Raw genomic sequence first — 20147 nt, 5'->3', positions numbered from 1 at the left:
TACTCGTACATATACGAACAGTGATAATAACAGGTAATTAACAAGGTCGACATCAACTAAATTCCCGCACTCACCAATCACCACCTGCCCAGCGCTACCCACGGGCAGGTTTGCAAGTGTCCCTGCCCGTCACACCAGCACACACCAGCAGGAAGTGACCACGAAACACAGACACCTCTAACACATCACGCCAGGGCACCAGAGCAGGAAAAGACGCTCCGTGAGTCGTGTGTAGTTTATGAGGCCGCGTTTTTGAAGCAGTACAGACGCTGCTCGGACAAGACTTGAGCTAATGTACCAAAGCAAATACGAGGCGCTAATTCTGAACACTAAGAGACGCAGCCACAACATAGACTAAGGTAATAATTTCGAGTTGTCCTCTATATTCACTCACAGCCACCTAACATTCAATTAAAGACGCGGCCATGCCATTACACGAACAATGGTAATAACAGTGAGTAAACTGAATACCAATAATAATTTCACAGCATCCATGAACCAGCACCTTGCATTCAGCCTCTAACATTCACCAGAGACACACTCACAACCAGCCTTAATATTCAGTTCGAGACGCGGCGACTAAACAAGACCATGTAGTCAGAACATTGAGTTAACACAGAAATACTATCATTTTACTATAACCCTTGCTTTCAACCTTTCACATCCACAAGCTGCAATGCTAGTTCATCTGTTTCTTTTCTTATTCCTTGTTTTTATGATGATTATCCTTGCCAAACTATCACTAACAGGAAAACACCCTTGAAAACACCAGCAACTTCCACTAGACCCTGCAAAACGTAGTCGGTAGGGCAGGAATTGTGCGTCATCTTTGTAGCGTAAAGAGTATCGCTGACAAACACCTTCCACCACGCAATCAAGCACAGCCGGGGCCGCCAATACACCTAAGTGGCCTCAAGTGGGTGTCAATAGCAGACGGACGCAAGGTAAACAAATGACGTCACCGCCCTCCCTTGCTCAGACGCCCTCCTCTTAGGCTTGGTTAGGTTAGGTTAGGGCTCACCACAGTGCACCACTAGAGGCCTCTATGAGCATCTCTAGTTACGTATCAACTATTCATCTATTTACTCTGTTCTGGCCAGCAATAGATGATTTCATTGCGTGGATATCGCCAGTGGTGGATTCAAGTGCCGGGGAATATTCACGCTTGATAAATTTCCCAAAGAAAACGATATTTTTTTTAGAGCAATAGCCACAAGTCACAATATTGGACTTACACCACCACCACCACCACCACCACCATCATCAACAACAACAAACTACCGAGTCTAAAACCACCAAACGAATAATTCAAGCAACACTATATACATAACCCATTTGTTGTGACGAGCTATACACAGCCTAGCCGGCCACCCAATCCATCAATACACCTCTTCACCTGGCCCCGCCGATCACCTGAGGACAGCCCAGATGTTTCGATTCCATCCCCTCCTGCACCACACAACCAGTCAGGCAGGCTTGGTAAGGCTACGTGTGATCAGTTCGTGTCTGTGACCAACCTTTCAGATATTCAATAGAAATGAAGACGTAAATTGGAGTTACAAAGTTATAGGCCAGTGCGCGGCTTTTTTTTTTTTTTTTTTTTTTTCCACTGAGTCTTTCAGGTCTTGTGGTTCTTGATGGGTTAACTCATCGGCACGTAAAGGCTTACAAATGAAGGGCGGCGGTTAACATACAGGAAGGCAATCCACTAAAATCATTCACACCTTTTGGCTATGCGCCTTCCCCCACACACACCCTCGATTGCCTTCTATATTCTGACTTGTCATGTACTTTAAACATATAAAAAATTAAAACATATAAAACATTTAAAACTTGAGTAATAATGAAGAAATATCGAAATAAATCTTTGAAAAAAAAATGTTGGAACCAAGACCCAATTAAAGCCATTGAAAAGAGAGAGAGAGAGAGAGAGAGAGAGAGAGAGAGAGAGAGAGAGAGAGAGAGAGAGAGAGAGAGAGAGAGAGAGAGAGAGAGAGAGAAAGGGTGGGGGGGGAGGCGCATAGCTTCGAGGTGTGAATTGTTTTAGTTGATCGCCTTCCTGTAAGTGCACCGCCGCCCTTCATATGTAAGCTTTTCCGTGCCGATGAGTTAATCCACCAAGGATCACAAGAGGTGGAAGACTGAGAGGAAGAAGGGCACGCACTGGCTTCATCACTTTGTGGTTTGGTTTACCACTTTTTTCTGTTTGGCATTTTATTTATTTTTTTTCCTGGAAGAGGTGGAGGAGGTGGAGGTGGAGTGGAGGTGGAGGAGGAGGTGGAAGAGGAGGAGGAGGAGGAGGAGAATTGTATTTATGAAGAAAAAAAGTGGTAATAGTGACGCTTCCTGCTTTTTTTACATATATACGTATGAGAGAGAGAGAGAGAGAGAGAGAGAGAGAGAGAGAGAGAGAGAGAGAGAGAGAGAGAGAGAGAGAGAGAGAGAGAGAGCCTTTAGGCAATCATCTCCGTACTCTGGCCCTAGGGAAGCCCACTAAAAACCCACGAATACTAGTTTTGTCCAGATGGCATCACCCCATCCCCTCCCCTCCCTTCCCTTCCCTCGCCCCCATCCCCTCAACACCCGGGCGGCAGAATAAGTCGTCGTCGGAAAAGTTGTGGTCGTGGGCAGCAGAAGACGCCGCCACATGCCACCGAACACACCTGGGAAGCATTACAGGTAACACAGGTGAGATGGGTAACAGGTGCCTGGTGCTTCCCTGGTCCTCACCCACGCACGCCAAACACGGAGCCAGCCAGCCAGCCAGCCAGCCAGTGTGTTTCCCCGGGCTGCACTGGGTAAGGTCTCGGTCTGAACAATGTTACGGAGCGGTGCAGCGTCGGGGTCACGAACATCAGCACGCTAGCGGAGCCTCTCCCGTCTGAGGCCGCCTGGACCGGGCACTCTGCCAGCTGGGTCTGCCGCGGCGCTGGAGGCTCATGGGAATTGCTACACGGATAAACAGGTGCAGTGCCTTACCGCCGCGTGTGTGTGAGGCGAGGCAGCGCTGCGTGCCTTCCGCTTCCCTGCTTCTCTGCTCACAGCAATGATGGTGGTAGTAATGATGACTTTTTTCTTTTCTTTTTTCTGTTTATTTTCTTGCTTGTTTCACTGTTCACCGACACAATAATGGTAAAAGTAATTTTTTTTTTTTTCTTTTTCATCTTTCTGCTTCCTTAGTTCCCTGCCTGCCGTCATAATGATAATGGTAATGACTTTTCTGTCTTCCTGCTTCCTTGTATCTCTGCGCACCGCCACAGTTATAGTGATTTCTTTGTATCTGTCCATCAATACACGTACTGTGTGTTGAGATGTAGTGGGCAGACAGCACGCCTTCCTCTTCCTCGCCTCGCTGGTCACATTCAGAATCATGTATTATGTGATGGAGATTGCATAATTTATTCAATACACACACACACTTAACAAGCAAGAAACAGCAGTGCATTGTAAGGAGAAACTTTTGCTTGGCGACCGAACAGTGATAATAATAACCATCTCCCTGACTATCTATGTGTTTATCTAGTGTCAACATACACAAATCGCGCTGCATGATTTAACACAAAGGTCTCCTCCTGTTGAACACCCGCGCGATGTGTGGAAGGCTTGTCTGCTTGGCGCTAAAACAATGGTGCTTTTATTTATATGTCTTTAAGCCTCACAATGCTAATAAGACACCATTATATTATAACCAAATACTCCCCTTCTTTTTATAACCAGAATTATGATTTTTTTTTTCTCTTTTTGAGTGTTGTTCTGTTATAAGCAACAGACATCTTTTGAGCTACTGCTGATAAGACACGATTTTACTATAAAGATATTTTTCCCCAAGCATGGAAGCAAAACAATACTGCTTTATAACGATCATTAAATTAGAGGCAGCAGAATCTCTTTTGAATTTACACACTGCTCTAAGACTCACCACTATATTTTGAGTGTATTTTTTTTTATTATTTTCTTTTCCATACCAGAATTATATCACTTTATTTTTACTATCATTCTGTTACAGGCAGCTGAATCCTTTAAACTCCCACACTGCTGTAAGACACGCCACTACATTACGAGTGCTTCTTCTTCTTTTGAGACATAATGAAAGAAAGAAAGAATGAAAGAGTGAATGAATGAATGGAAGAAGGAAAGAAAGAAAGAAGGACGGAAGGAAGGAAGGAAGGAAGGAAGGAAGGAAAGAAGGAAGGAAGGAAGGAAGGAAGGAAGGAAGTAAGGAAGGAAGGAAGGAAGGAAGGAACAACCAACTAACCAAGCAAAAAACAAACAAACAAACAAACAAACAAACAAAGCACAAAAGAAAACAAAGGGAAAAAATAAAGAAAAGAAAACGAGAGAGAGAGAGAGAGAGAGAGAGAGAGAGAGAGAGAGAGAGAGAGAGAGAGAGAGAGAGAGAGAGAGAGAGAGATTCACAACACACCTGAATCTCAATGCTCAGGTGGGAAGAATCACAGAAAGTTGGAACCACCATCAGAAACTTTCCCGCTAACTTCCCCCGCTAACTTCTGTCCCTCGTAACTCATCAACAAACAAATCCAGGACAATCAACAACACAGAAATGCAATCACGGACTCCTCCACTAACTTCGGATCCGCTTCTTGCCTCTTGGTAGTTTTAACCCTTTCACTGCTCAACAATTTTTTTTTTTTTTTTTTTCACTTCAATACCCATCTTTTTTTTTTTTTTTTTTAGATATTTTTGTGCTAAGCTTTCATCAATATTTCTGTAATGTAAAAAAATATAATACTGTTTTCCTCTTCTTCTTCTGTGTCCGTATACGAGACATTTTTACAGTGCTAGGAAGGTTAATGAAGGATGACCATATCAGTAAAAAGATAATCAATACAAATCAATGTGTAGTTAGTATTCTCATCATTCTACGGAAAAAAACAATGTAGTTAGGTTTATAGACACACTGCTGGAGTAAGTGGGAGGCTCTGGTAGAAGTTACACGGTTTTTTTAAGTGTTTTTTATAGTTCCAGCGACAGATTAAAAAGATTTCTACATTATTTATAGGAGAAACACTTGTGAGAACCTGGCTGATCATCTCTGTGGCCTTGGAAAATAGGAATGTTGAGAAAGCAATACGTTTCAGAATACAAGCCTTTTTGATATTTGTTACATGGGTTTTTAAGGGTGTCTTTACGCTTCTAGTGACATATTAACTAGATTTCTACATTATAACAGGAGAAACGCTGACGAGAACCTGGCTAACCATCACAGTGGCCTTGGAAATTATTCGTGGTGACAGCAAAGCGCCTGTGAATACGAACCAAAGAACCGCTGCCGCTCATCTACACAGCCACACAGACGTTCAGTTTCCGCACCTTAGAGGCAACGGGTGCTGGTGGAATGCTGAGGGCTCGGCGTCCGCGCAGCCTCCCAGCGGACGCCCTGCCCTACAAACCGAGGTGCCTCAAGGGTGCCCTTAAGACCCATCCCTTTCCGGTTAAGGAGTCACGCACGCGAGCACAACGGATGTCAATGTTTCTCAATACACACACACACACACACACACGCACACGAAACCCCTTTCACTCCTGTCTCTTCTACATATCTCTAATTTTACACACGGCAGGACAAGACCTCGTAGTATTACACATTTTGTTCCCCCATCAGTACAATTTTCAAAAGGCACGGAGGTGATTCAAATTGCTATATTCATTTCCTTCCAAAAAGGCTATTCGGAATCTTTCTCAAACAATCTCTAGAACTGTGGAAGCACTCTTAAAACAAATAATTTCCTCTAGAACCTGTTAACCTCGCACTGTGATCATGAAAACACCTTTGAAATCCCAGTAACCCGCACTAGAACCACTTAACACATTACCAAAATCCTTAAAACATTCTTGAAAACCGCTCTAAAAACTCCAACAACTCCCACTAAAACCTGTTAAACCATCACTAGAATTATTTAAACCCCATGAAAGCACCTCTGAGAACCCCAATAACTTGCAACAGAACCAGTTAAACCATCACTAGAATTATTAAGAAAAAAACATAAAAACTCTTGAAAACCCTCATTAACTTACAAGAGAACCAGTCAAACCATCATTAGAATCATAAAAAAACATTTGAAAACCCTCCTGAGAACTCCTAAATAACTTCCGCAAGAGCAGACAGAGGCAAATGAACAAGATAAAGGAGAAGAAGGACGAGTCATCAGCCAGTGCATCCTCCCTCGCAAGTTTCCGAGGGATGGGCAAGGCCGGGCAGGGACCTTGGGACTAGGGCGCCACAGTGTCCCTCTCGCGGCATCAACACACACAAACTAGCCACGGGAGCATGAATGGATGAAAACCACCGCCACCACCACCACCACCACCACGACAACCAGTACCAGTACCACCACGATAACCAACATCACCACCACCACCACCACTACGTTCAACACCATCTCTGTGTATAAAAAACATGAAAGAAGAACTATCAAGGAAAAATTCATAAACGTAAGTTACTTAAACACGTTCAGATATATATATATTTTTTTCTTTATTTTCCAACGAATGGAGAAAAGAACGAAAGCTGATAACTGAGTCACTCAAAAAAAAAAACCAATGACAAAGAACAAAAAATAAATGAGAAATGGTAGATAAAGAATTGATAAAAATATGAGAGGAAAGAATAAATGATAAACAATTATTTTTTTTCCAACGAACGAAGAAAATAAGAGAAAAACTGATGTCACTAAAAAAAAAAAAAAGTAATAGGTAAAAAAATAAAGAATAAAAATAAAAAAAAACAAATAAGGAATAGACAAAAAAACATGAAATAAGGAATAAAAGATTAATATAGAAAACAAAACCAGTTAATTTGAAAAAAAACAGCAGGAATGAATGATAAATAAATAACAGGTATGGAATAATGAATAAACAAGAAATAAGGAATAAAAGATTAACAATGAAAACCAATAAAATAAAATACAAAGCAATAATTCACAAACTACGTGCCAGCAAGAATGAACGATAATAACAGATAAGAAATAAGGAATACATGAGAAAAAATTTAATGAAAGATGAACAACGAAAAAAAAAAATTAACACTATCAGCACACACATGAACAATCTTAACTACAAAAAAAAAAGAAAAAGAAAGAAAAAGAAAAGGTTAGCTACACTACTGACGTAAACATAGATAACTTATTTTTCCAACGCCCAAAGAAAACGAAAGTTGATACCATGTCACTGAACGATAAAAAAAGATAAAAAAAAGTGTTAATGATGTCATAGCATTACATATATCCTCTGTATAGCGAAGAGGTCAGCATAGACAAAATGAGGATATGAGTCAGGCAGAGTAATCTTCAATACTTCTGAAGACCCCTAGAAGTTGTTGTTGTGTCTTTAAGGTGTTCTGACGGTCCTAGTGGCAGTTTAACAGGGTATAGCGGAAGTTACTGGGTGTTTTTAAAGGTGTCATGATTGTAGTCGAGTTTCAAGTGGTGTAGTGGAAGTTACTGGTGTTTTTTAAGTGTTTTTTTAAGTGTGGTGATGGTTTAATAGGGGAAGTTAGTGTTATTTTTTTTCTGATTTAGTTTATTGTATAGTGAAAGTTACTGGTGTTTTTTTTTTAAGTGTTTTTTTCTTTTATGGTTTTGGTGATAGTTTAATAGTCTCTAATTCAAATTTCTCGTGGTTCTCGAGGGTGTTTTCATTGTTGCAGTGGTAGTTAGACAGTGTGGTGGAAGTTAATAGGGTTTTCAAGATTTTTTTTTTTTCTTTTCCATGGTTTTTATGGTAGTTCAGAACGATGTAGTGGAAGCTGTTGGTGTTTTCGGATGTTTTCATGATTCTAGTGATAATTTAACAGGTTGTAAAGCAGTGGCTCCCAAAACTCACAGCTTGGGAATTCTTTTGCGTGTATTGTATCTTAGGATGACCCTGAGAATTACTGGGAAGTCTCAGATATTACAAATGAAATATTAATAAACGCAATACAAATAAATAGCTGGTAATAACACTACATGTCCACGCATCAAGGGTCGCTAAAAGAGAAGAAAGAAAAATATAAAAGAAAATACGTCTAGAATCATGACAATCTCACTAAAAATAACAAGAACTAAAGGTAAATTCTATAAAATTCCACGGACATTGTTAAGGATCCCAAAAACTTTCAGTAAAATATGTTGAAGGTGGAGAACCGTTGTTATAACCCTTTCACTGCCACACGGAACAATTAACAGCACCAGATGCAATGCGTGAAGACTTTACAAGCATGTGCAAGAAAGTTGTGGGTGAAAAACGAGAGATTTTGCAATTTCTAACTAGTTTAAAGATTGGATGCGGCTGTACAAGTGAAGATGCCTCAGAGTGATTGGTAATTAGGGAAAGGTGTACCAAATGACATTCGAAAGGTTAAACAACGCTAGAATCACGAAAAAAAAAATAAATACTTCGAACACCCCAAGATTAGATGTGTTAAAAGTACAGATAAAGTTTGTGAATGCATTTCCTGTTACCGTTATTTATTTATTTTTATTTATTTATCTTTTCTGAAACGCTTCGTAAAAATTATCACTTATTTGCGCAACCGCTGACTGGCTTGCGCAACATCCTTATAAGGTAATCTGTGGCAATTATCTGAGTAAACAAGAATAAGACCGACGCTAACATCCGGTATGCAAAATTCTCTCTCTCTCTCTCTCTCTCTCTCTCTCTCTCTCTCTCTCTCTCTCTCTCTCTCTCTCTCTCTCTCTCTAGCGCTCCTCTTTCTACAATTTCTTTCCTTCTTTCCTCCGTCATTTGATCTTAACTTTTCCATATTAATAATCTCTTCTTCCTTTCGTCACTTTTAATTTCGTTCAACTCTTTATTTTTTTCCTCGTTTTCTGTTTATCTGTCTGTCTATCTGCCTGTGTTCGTTTGCCTGTTTGTCTCTGTCTGTCTATAACTCCATGTATGCGTCTCTCTCTCTCTCTCTCTCTCTCTCTCTCTCTCTCTCTCTCTCTCTCTCTCTCTCTCTCTCTCCCCCAGATAAGGACAAAAGGTTAACGAGTGAGATGATTACTGACACACACACACATACACACACACACACACACACACACACACACACACACACACACACACACACACACATACACACACACATACACACACACACACGTGGCAACACTCATCTCGTCTGCTTCAGAATCCACATTGCACGACGCCTGAAACCTCCATATTAGGACGCCACGCCACTCCACAAGGCCGCCATCTTGCCACCCCAGCCTTCCTAACCTCGTTCCCTACTCCCACGCGGATTCCTGACCCACCACATCGCTCCAGTTAGTGCAGTAGAGGCCCCTGAATATATTTGCATACGTATTATATTAATCCCTCTTTAGTTATGCATTCAAAGCTCGTTTTTTTATTTTTTTTTTATTTTTATTTCTATTCACATATCAAGTTCAGGCAGCAGATGTAACTTTTTGTGACACGGAGACAGAGACAAGCGTGGGCGACTGACTGACAGACAGACGGACAGACAGAGAGGCAGGCAGACAGATAGCCTCGTCTTCTCTTACTACAAGGAATTCTGGCGGGTCTTTGTCCTTAAAAGTGTTGATTCTCCATCTCGTCTGCTTTTCAACGGGTTCTAGTGAAGGTTATTCGAGTTTTCAAGGGTGGTTTTGTGGTTTGAGGGATAGTTTAGCAGGTTCTACTGGCAATTTGGTAGTTATTGGGTTTTTCAAGCGAGTTTAGCAAGTTCGAAAGGAAAGTTGGTGTTTGCAAAGGTGTTTTCATATTTCGAGTGATAGTTTAGCGTATTGCAGTGGAAGTTATGGGGATTTTGAAGTATTTCCATAGTTCGAGTGATAGTCTGACATGTGTTAGTGGAATTAACGGTATTTTCAAGTGTTTTCGTGGTCCAAATGAGAGTTTAGCAGAAGGTATTGGGATTTTTAAGTGTTTTCACGATTCCAGCGATAGTTTATTGTTATTATTATTATTATTATTATTATTATTATTATTATTATTATTATTATTATTAGAGATAGTACTAGCTTGATCTGCATGGTTCAACAGTATTGCAGGTTTCAGCGTTAGTTACTAAAATGTTCAACGGTGTTCTCATGATTGATAGCTTAATACCCCCTGATTGAAGTTACTAAGGTTTTCAATAGTGTTTTTCATGGTTACAGTGACACTTGGCAGGCTTTAGGGAAAGTTACAAAGATATTTACATAATTATAATAGCTTAAGATGTTCTAGTCGAAGTTACTGGAATTTTCAAGGGCGTTTGATGATTTTAGTGATTGTTTAAACACGAAAAACAACCATGGGAAGAAAATTGTCATCTCTGGCGCTTTTAAATGCATGTTCCTATTCAGATATGCTCTCCAACCACGCACGTTTTCAAAGGCCACAGAGATGACCAGCCGGGTTCTCAACAGTGCTTCTCCTGTTAAAAAAATGTTATTCTTGTTAATCTGTCGCTACGTCCATAAAAAACTGTCTCAAAACCCGTGCAACTTCATCTACAGCCTTTTGAAAGCAGTGGAGGTGCGGACAGAAGCGCTTCAGAATACGGGGGCATCTCTGTGGGAAGCCGAGGTGCTGCAGAGGATGAGACTTTGGTGTTATCAGTCATACGCGATCTCCACCAGTCCGGAGTGGTACGAACCAATTTGAGCAGGGTGATAAGGAGGCACAAACACGCAAGGCCATTCACCCCTTGAGGAAAACGCAAACACACGTGGCCTATGATGGGAAGAAGCTGCTGGTTGTTAGAGTGTGTGTGTGCGTGCGTGTGTGTGTGTGTTTGTGTGTGTGTGTCAAGAGAGTTATGTCCCGTCTTTCAACACCAGATCCTCATTGCCTTCCTTGTATTCACACACACACACACACACACACACACACACACACACACACACACACACACACACACACACCAATCCTCGCGATAAAGCATTCCACAAATCTATAATTCCATTTGAAAAACTGTATTTCTGAACATTCTTATCTCCTCCTGCCTTGTTAAGCCTCTTAGTGTGTGTGTGTGTGTGTGTGTGTGTGTGTGTGTGTGTGTGTGTGTGTGTGTGTGTGTGTGTGTGTGTGTGTGTGTGTGTGTGTGTGTGTGTGTGTGTGTGTGTGTGTGTGTGTGTGTGTGTGTGTGTGTGTGTGTGTGTGTGTGCGTGCAGCAAGCGTCAAGGTCCCAGGCGAGCAGGGCAAGGGTGTGGCATCTAACACACGACCATTTGGTAACTTGAGTGCCCCCAGACGTTGTGAGTAATTGCAAAGCTTACGTCATGTGCCTCGCCAAGACTTCTCCTCACAGTCATTCGCTTCCCCGCCCGCCTGCCCCGCTTGCTCCTGCCCGCCACGGCCCGTATTCGGAACAATTCTGCCCGCACACCCACTATCTTCAATAGACTCTTACTAGATAAAGTGACAGGGGTTTTTAAGGGTGTTTTTATGGTTACAGTGATAGAGTAATGAGTTTTTTTTATGTGATTAAAGGTGAAAGACATTTAAGAACCCGGCTCTATGTATGTGGTGGTTAGACAGGTTTTTAAGGGTGTTTTTACGGTTTTAGTGACAGATTAATGAGATTTCTACATGATTAACGGATGAAGTATTGTTAAGAACCTAGCTAGTCATATTTCTGGCCTTTGGAAATAGTGGTGGTGAGAGAAAATTATTTTTAAGCGTTTTTTTTTTTTTTTACGGTTCTAGTGATAGTTTAACAAGAATTCTATATTATTAAGAGGAGAAACACCCTTGAGAACCCAGCTAATCGTATACGTAGCCTTTGAAAATACTCTTTGTAGGAAGTAAAGCGTTTTTAAAGGTGTTTTTAAGGTTCTAGTGACAGATTAACAAGAATTCTATATTATTAAGAGGAGAAACACCCTTGAGAACCCAGCTAATCATAGACGTAGCCTTTGAAAATACTCTTGGTAGGAAGTAAAGCATTTTTAAAGGTGTTTTTAAGGTTCTAGTGACAGATTAACAAGAATTCTATATTATTAAGAGGAGAAACACCCTTGAGAACCCAGCTAATCATCTAGGTAGCCTTTGAAAATACTCTTAGTAGGAAGTAAAGCATTTTTAAAGGTGTTTTTAAGGTTCTAGTGACAGATTAACAAGAATTCTATATTATTAAGAGGAGAAACACCCTTGAGAACCCAGCTAATCATAGATGTAGCCTTTGAAAATACTCTTGGTAGGAAGTAAAGCATTTTTAAAGGTGTTTTTAAGGTTCTAGTGACAGATTAACAAGAATTCTATATTATTAAGAGGAGAAACACCCTTGAGAACCCAGCTAATCATATACGTAGCCTTTGAAAATACTCTTGGTAGGAAGTAAAGCATTTTTAGAGGTGTTTTTAAGGTTCTAGTGACAGATTAACAAGATTTCTACATTATAAAGAGAAACACCCTTGAGAACCCAGCTAATCATATACGTAGCCTTTGAAAATAGTAGTGAAAGAGCAAAGAATTTCAGGACACGGGACAGACGGGTGGAACACTGGGGCCAGGATGCAGGGACGTCCCCACCCAGGATAGTCTATACTTAGCTTGTTTCTTGTGGTGGGAAATGACGCCCCTGTTATGATTGTTGGTTTGGTTTTGCGGCTGTTTTAAGGATTACTGTTGCTGCTGCTTCCTTTGTTACTTGTAAAATAAATACAAGAAATGAAAAAAAAAAATGTTATTCTTCTTGTTTAAGGATTAATGATGCTGGTTTTTTTATCATTATTACGTTACTTGTAGAAAATGTCTTCTTCTTCTTCTTCTTCTTCTTCTTCTTCTTCTTCTTCTTCTTCTTCTTCTTCTTCATTATTACGTTATTTGTAGAAAAATGTCTTCTTCTTCTTCTTCTTCTTCTTCTTCTTCTTCTTCTTCTTTTTCTTCTTCTTCGGTTTCATGAGGACAAATTACGCTTCGAATATTTAACTGAGCATTTTCTGCAGACGTGTGGCTTCTCTCTCTCTCTCCCTCTCTCTCTCTCTGAGGAGCGCCTGTGCTTGTTGCTCTAAGAACATTTGTGCTTCTGCTATTTATAGTAAAAATATTTCCTTTGTTGCTTGTTCTAAAGAATGTTTTTCTGTTAACTATCGATAAAGTAAATGTGCCTCTTGTGTTTCTTGTTGGAAAATATTTGCTCTTCTGTTATTTGTAAAAAAAAAATCAGTTTTTTTTTTTCTATTAAAAAATAATGACGCTTTTTCTATAAAAAAAATAACTATGATTTTTCTATTAATTTAATAATCACTGTTCTGTTATTTGTGAAAAACAGCCGTGCTTCTTCAGTTACTTGTAAAAAAAATAAATAAATAAAGAGAATAAGATGAAGAATACCAAAGAAACTTGAAATTATGGCAACTAAGTGTTTAACAATACACTTCAAACTGTCAGCAGGTGTTTAAGGCTACCGAGGGGAGACACAACACAACAACAACACAAAACTCAAAACATTCACATAGCCTAATACTTTATTTACAACATTTAGAGTCTGTATCGAATAATACGTAATGAACCCAATGGGACTTAGCGAGGCATTGTCACGGTACGAGAGTTTGCCCATAAGCACACTGAACATGGAATAAACTAAAGCAAAACGTCTCTCTCTCTCTCTCTCTCTCTCTCTCTCTCTCTCTCTCTCTCTCTCTCTCTCTCAGATACCGGGAGAGAAAGTCGACGAAATACAACACACTTCAAACCGTTGGCAGTATTTAAGATTGCGGTTTGACAAGTGACTAACACTGCCGCTCCCTCAACAGTCACGTGGTAGCGCAGAGAGAGAGAGAGAGAGAGAGAGAGATCCTCCCTTCCTTAACACAATCAAGGGACACAAGACATCTAAGTGAGGAAATATCTGACACAAACAGGGATTACTCCTCATCTGTGTGAATTAGCTGCGTTTGGGCCCTGATAAACCCTTCCCTCTCCCGGCGCATCATCAGTGGTAATCTAATTCACCCCGCTGCCGGAAACAAACGTAGGAGCGCGGCGGGGGAGGGAGAGAGGCGGGGAGGCAAGTCTTGTTGATGAGAAGCGAAGGAAGGAAAGACGTGATTACCCCATTAGTGTGTGACAACAGTACTGCTCCTCTGTGTTCTGGGTGGTGGTGGTGGTGGTGGTGGTAGAAGTAGCAGTAGTGGTAATAGTAGTAGTAGCAGGAGGACGAGGAGGAGGAGGAGGAGGAGGAGGAGGAGGAGGAGGAGGACAAGAATAAGAACAAGAACAAGAATAAGAACAAGAAACGACAACAACAACAATAACAACAACAACAACAACAACAACAATCATAAGAACCACCACCACCGCCACCACCACCACCACCACCACCAACACCAACACCAACAACAACAACAACAACAACAACAAACTACCTTAATAACAAAGTATTCACCGTAACATGTCTCTCTCTCTCTCTCTCTCTCTCTCTCTCTCTCTCTCTCTCTCTCTCTCTCTCTCTCTCTCTCTCTCTCTCTCTCTACCCACCCTTTACCAACTCCACAACACAACCCATCACTGAATCTCCCCGTGCACTCACTCAGGAAGCCACCATAAGGGAGTCAAGCCCCCTCCCGCATGGATTTCCCTATGAGAAGCGTGAACCCGTCTCGAAAGTTTTACCCGCCACAGTGACCTCCCCGTGCGTATGTGTGCTGTTTGCCTGACCTAGATCACGCCCCTGTACGGAGGGTCAAATGTTACTGTGACCTTCTTGTTGTGTGACATTACATCTGTGTGTGTGTGTGTGTGTGTGTGTGTGTGTGTGTGTGTGTGTGTGTGTGTGTGTGTGTGTGTGTGTGTGTGTGTGTGTGTGTGTGTGTGTGTGTGTGTGTGTGTGTGTGTGTGTGTGTGTGTGTGTGTGTGTGTGTGTGTGCGCGTCTATATGCATGTCTATCTACTTGTCTATCTATCTACATGTGTCTGTCTGTCTATCCGTCTCTCTATCTATTTGTCTGTCTATCTATCAATCTGTCTATCTATCAATCTGTCTATCTCTCTATCTGTCTATTCATTTATCATCTATCTACTTGAAAATGAAAAAATAATCTGTTTATTTACCTATCTGTCTACCTATCTAGCATTGAGAGAGAGAGAGAGAGAGAGAGAGAGAGAGAGAGAGAGAGAGAGAGAGAGAGAGAGAGAGAGAGAGAGAGAGAGAGATATTAGTGGTGGTTTATGAATCAGATTAGCTCGCTGTCATGTCCTTTCCCAGTGACAGTAAACAAGTCACAAACATGTTTTTTTATTTACTTTTTCGTGTGGGGGGCGGGGGGGGGCAGTGCCGCTAGCGAGGACGAGAATTGGGATACTAAAGGAATGAATAAATAAATGAATAAATAAATAAATGTGTCGCGCTACAAAAAAACGTGAAAAAAGTCAATAAAATAGAATAAATAAATGAATGAATGTAAATAAATAGCACAGGGAAGATGTGACGTTCCGCAAAAGGGAAAACAATACAAAGAAAAGCAACACTTTATTGCACTACGAGAAATAAAGAATAATGAAAAAAAATAATAAATAAATAAATAAATAAATAAAATCGCCTCTTTATAAGAAAATGAAAACAAAATACTGCTTACGAAAATATTAAAAAATGAATAAATTAGTAAGGAGAGAGAGAGAGAGAGAGAGAGAGAGAGAGAGAGAGAGAGAGAGAGAGGAGAGAGAGAGAGAGAGAGAGAGAGAGAGAGAGAGAGAGAGAGAGAGAGAGAGAACAAAATTGATCTTCAGCCTCTCTCTCATCGCCGCAATGTTGCATCTTTAGCTATCTTCTATTATTTTCATGCTAACTTCTCTAATGATCTTGTTAAGTGCATGCCTCCCCTCCTCCCGCGGCCTCGCTACACAAGACTTCCTTCTTTCTCTCACCCCTATTCTGTCCACCTCTCTGATGCAAGAGTTAACCAGTATTTTTCAATTATACATCCTTTTTCAATTATACATCCCTTTCTCTGGTAAACTCTGGAACTCCCTGCCTGCTTCTGTATTTCTACCTTCCTATGACTTGAATTCCTTCAAGAGGGAGGTTTCAAGACACCTTTCCTTCAATTTCTGACTACCGCTTCGAACCGTATTCGGGGACCGGCATCTCAGTAGGCCTTTTTTTATTGGATTTTTGTTTCCTTTGGCCTCCTTTGTCCTTTGTCCCTCCTACATTATTAAAAGATAAATAAATAAAAACTCCGTATGCTTTGAAAACTACCTTAATGAGAGGAGCTTAAGAATACGTGCCGTGCTGTCACGAGCCATCAAAAGGTCAAAGGTAAAGCACGTATGAAATCCCGCCCAGATAAGGTTGTGTACAAGAGAGGAGAGAGGACACAGACAGACGCGTTTCCTCTTCCCACCATCACCCAACCACAGAAAAAAAAAAAGAAAAAAAAAAGACTCGCATTTTCGTATTTATAAAAGGTTCCTCCTCCATTCCGGACTGTTTTCAGAGGATACAGAGATGGTTAGCTATGTTATCACTGTTTTCGTTTAGTTTTCCACTCTTCTCTCACGTGGGATCAGAACAGATGGCTGAGCGTTACGGCCCATATTCTGAAACGTCTCCGCGCACCACCTCCACCACCTTCAAAGACTTCAGCTCAGTGATTCTCAACTAGGAGTAAATTTATCCCTTATGGTAAAAAAAAATAATGGTGAGCTGGGGAAATAATTGATGTACCTGACTGATAACTGAATAGCAACTCAATTAAATCTTACTTTATAAAATACGAGAGAGAAAGAATGCTAAGAATGTGTGTGTGTGTGTGTGTGAGAGAGAGAGAGAAAGGGGGGTCAGTTAATCCTGTTCAGTCCAGTTCAGTTTTGTCTGGGCAGCCTCACGGTCCGTCACTGCATACCTAGGTGAATGAGGGTCACAGGTTCGGTAGCCATGAACACAACGGCCAGGACTCACGTGAAGGCCGATGACAGTATAGGGAAGCAGCACTGTCACCAACACGTCCTCACATAAACTGATGGACTCGATGAATCAGCAGTGTTCCCACTCATAATGAACCTCGTGTTTGTTTTGATTCTATTTGTGATAAAAATCAACAGTATATTTTTTTCTTTATAATAGAATGTTTAATTTTCTTTATTGATAGTGATACGAATTACCATTTTTTGACTACAAGGTAAAATAGTAAAAGTGTTTTTGACTTTGTTTTCCTGTCTCCTTATGATGGCTATGAACAGAGAAACATATTAAGACGAAGGGCTGAAAGATGAAGGAAAGGCGGGGAATCCATGCTGCAGTGACGCTGGTTTTTAAGAGTGCTTTGACGGCTCTAGTGACAGATTAACAAGATTTCTACATTAATTACATGAGAAACACTCGTGAAAACCCGGCCAATCATCTGTGGCCTTTAAAAACAGTCGTATCGAGAGGAAAACGTTTAAGAACAAGGGCCTTTCAGTAAAATACATGAGTTTTTAATTGCGTTTTTACGGTTCTAGTGACAAGTGATAGGTTAGCAAGACCTTATTAACGGGAGAAACACTAATGAGAACCTGCTAATCATCACTGTGGCTTTTGAAAATAGTCATACGAAAGGGCAAAGCTTTTCAAAATACGAGCCCTTTAAGTCAGACTGGAGAGACGATGCCACAAACCTTTTTCCCTTCGCTTGGCGCCGCCCCGTGTCAGTAATCAGGTAGCTTATCATGTTAGCTCATTCCATCCTGTCGCTTGTAACACATAGACATCCTCCGTGACGGGACGCATGTCTGATAACTAGAGGTGACAGCTATGCCCTTACTACTACTACTACTACTACTATTACTACTACTGCCACTACTATGTGTAAGGGACGTCGGTAAAGGCCACAAAAATGTAATGATAAAAACAACTTTGTCGCTGATGAAAACGTTAGAAGTGAACAGATTTTCCAAACAGGGACTGACTGACTGACTGATTGACTGACTGACTGACTGACTGACTGGATGAATGACTGAATGAATGAATGTTTGGCTGACTAACTGACTGACTGACTGACTGACTGACTGACTAACTGACTGACTGACTAACTAATTAACTGACTAAATAACCAACGAACCAATCAACTAACTGCCTTACTAACTGACTGCCTGACTGCCTGACTGACTGACTGAGAGCTGAGTACTGGTGAAGGGGCTGTTCTGTGGTGCCTCGTCGTTTACATGATAAACAGCACAGCACTTGCAGAGCCTCAGGAAACATGACCGCTTGTAAAACACCCCACACGCAAAACGCCAGGAGAAGGAGGAGGAGGAGGAGGAGGAGGAGGAGGAGGAGGAGGAGGAGGAGGAGGAGGAGGAGGAGGAGGAGGAAGAAGAGAGAAGAAGAAGAAGAAGAAGAAGAAGAAGAAGAAGAAGAAGAAGAAGAAGAAGAAGATGAAGAAGAAGGAAGAAGAAGAAGAAGAAAGGAGGAGGAGGAGGAGGAGGAGGAGGAGGAGGAGGAACGATAAAAAGAAGAAAAAGAAAAAGAAAAAGAAAAGAAGAAGAAGAAGAAGAAGAAGAAGGAGAAGAAGAAGAAGAAGAAGAAGATGAAGAAGAAGGAAAGCAGAAACACACAGACACACACATACACACACACACAAAAAAAAACGTGGATTGAGTTACAATAATATTTAGATATGAACTTTACACCAACTTAAAAAAAAAAAAAAAAAAAAGGAAAACGAATCAGTGTTTGCATCTTGATCTCTGACGTACTCAAAGGCAAAATTATCGTACTTTCAACAACCTTACTTATTCTTCATTAATTCTTTTTTTTTTGGTAGTTAAGAAAAAATACGTGTGTTTATCTAACTTAATTCATTTTACTTTGTTTTATTTATTCAGTTACTCGATTATTATTTACTAGATTAGGGAAAGAAATGTTTGGGTGAGAAATGACCGTGGGGAAAATAAATCAGACTGGAAAATAAAGAGGAAAATATTCATGAGGAAATAAATCAGGGAGGAAAATGACCAGAAAGGAAAAAAATGTCCTCCCTTTCCTTATATATTTCCTTCCTTTCCTCCCATTTCTATCTCACCCTGTTCTTTCCCTCCCTCCCTCCCTCCCTTCCCGTTTTCTTTATTCCTTCCTTTGCTTCTCTTTCCTTTCCTTTCCTCCTTTCCTTCTATTCCCTTCCTTCTTCCTCTTTCCTTTCCTTCTCCTCCCAATTCTCCCTTCCCTCCTTCATTTTACATTTCTACTTCCCCTTCTTTTCATCCCCTCCTTCCCTTCTCTTTCTTTATTCTTCTTAATCTTTCTCCCTTTTCTCCCTTCCTTTCTTCTCCCTAACCTTTCTCCCATTGCTTCCTTCATCTCTCCTCTCCCTTCTTCCCTCCGCCCCTTCCCTTCCTAATCCTCCTTTCCTTCTCCCTCATCTCTCCTCCTTTCTCTCCCCTCCATCGTTTCTCTTTGCTTCCCTTATCTCTCCTCCTCTCCCTCCATCCCTCCCTACCCCCCCGCAGGCAGCCAGGTGACAGGTGTGCCTAATGACCACCGGGACTACACCTGTACACCTGTACGCTAATTAGGCCTACGAGCACCTGAGGGAGGGCCGGCGCACCTTGATTGCCGGCCTATTTAGGGCTGGAGATGAGGAGGAGGAGCAGGAGGAGGAGAAGGAAAAATTATGATAATGAGGACGAGGAGAAGGAAGATGAGAAGAGAAAAACAAACAAAAGGAGGAGGAGGAGGAGGTGGAGGAGGATGCATATGTAAAAATTCAAGATAAACAAAAAGAAAAAACGAGGAAAAATAGGACAAGAAGGAAAAAGAGAAAGGAGGAGGAGGAGGAGGAGGAGGAGGAGGAGGAGGAGGAGGAGGAGGAGGAGGAGGGGAAATGATACGTCTAAAAAAGAGGAACAAAAAACGAAAGACAAGAGTGAGGAGAAGGAGGAGGAGGAGGAGGAGGAGGAGGAGGAGAAGGAAGAGGAGGAGGAGGAGGAGGAGGAGGAGGAGGAGGAGGAGGAGGAGGAGGAGGAGGAGGAGGAGGAGGAGGAGGAGGAAAAATCCCAGACAGGCTCTTAGGGGGGAAGATAAAAATTACCCATCACAAACTGAGGAATAAAGCAATAAAACTCTGTGTGTGTGTGTGTGTGTGTGTGTGTGTGTGTGTGTGTGTGTGTGTGTGTGTGTGTGTGTGTGTGTGTGTGTGTGTGTGTGTGTGTGTGTGTGTGTGTGTGTGTCAACTGAAATACTCTGCCTCTCCCACATCCTGTTCGTG

General features: G+C 41.3%; 1 protein-coding gene across 3 annotated transcripts in view; it reads right to left on the bottom strand.

Moving 5' to 3' along the window:
• The window catches only part of LOC135094560 (extracellular sulfatase Sulf-1-like), a 75756-nt gene that overhangs the window by 15020 nt on the left and 40589 nt on the right, over positions 1-20147 (bottom strand). Inside the window, exon 1 of one of the 3 annotated variants that reach the window (XM_063994762.1) lies at positions 5278-5313. The exons of the other annotated variants lie outside the window; for them this stretch is intronic. Coding sequence (XP_063850832.1) covers positions 5278-5298 — 21 coding nt within the window. The 5' untranslated portion in view covers positions 5299-5313. Of the gene's footprint in view, positions 1-5277; positions 5314-20147 lie in introns of those variants that run through there. 3 annotated transcript variants of the gene reach the window in all.

Source organism: Scylla paramamosain, chromosome 46 (genome assembly GCF_035594125.1).
Source record: "Scylla paramamosain isolate STU-SP2022 chromosome 46, ASM3559412v1, whole genome shotgun sequence".
Lineage (NCBI taxonomy): Eukaryota > Metazoa > Arthropoda > Malacostraca > Decapoda > Portunidae > Scylla > Scylla paramamosain.
This window is presented reverse-complemented; position numbering and strand designations above follow the sequence as displayed.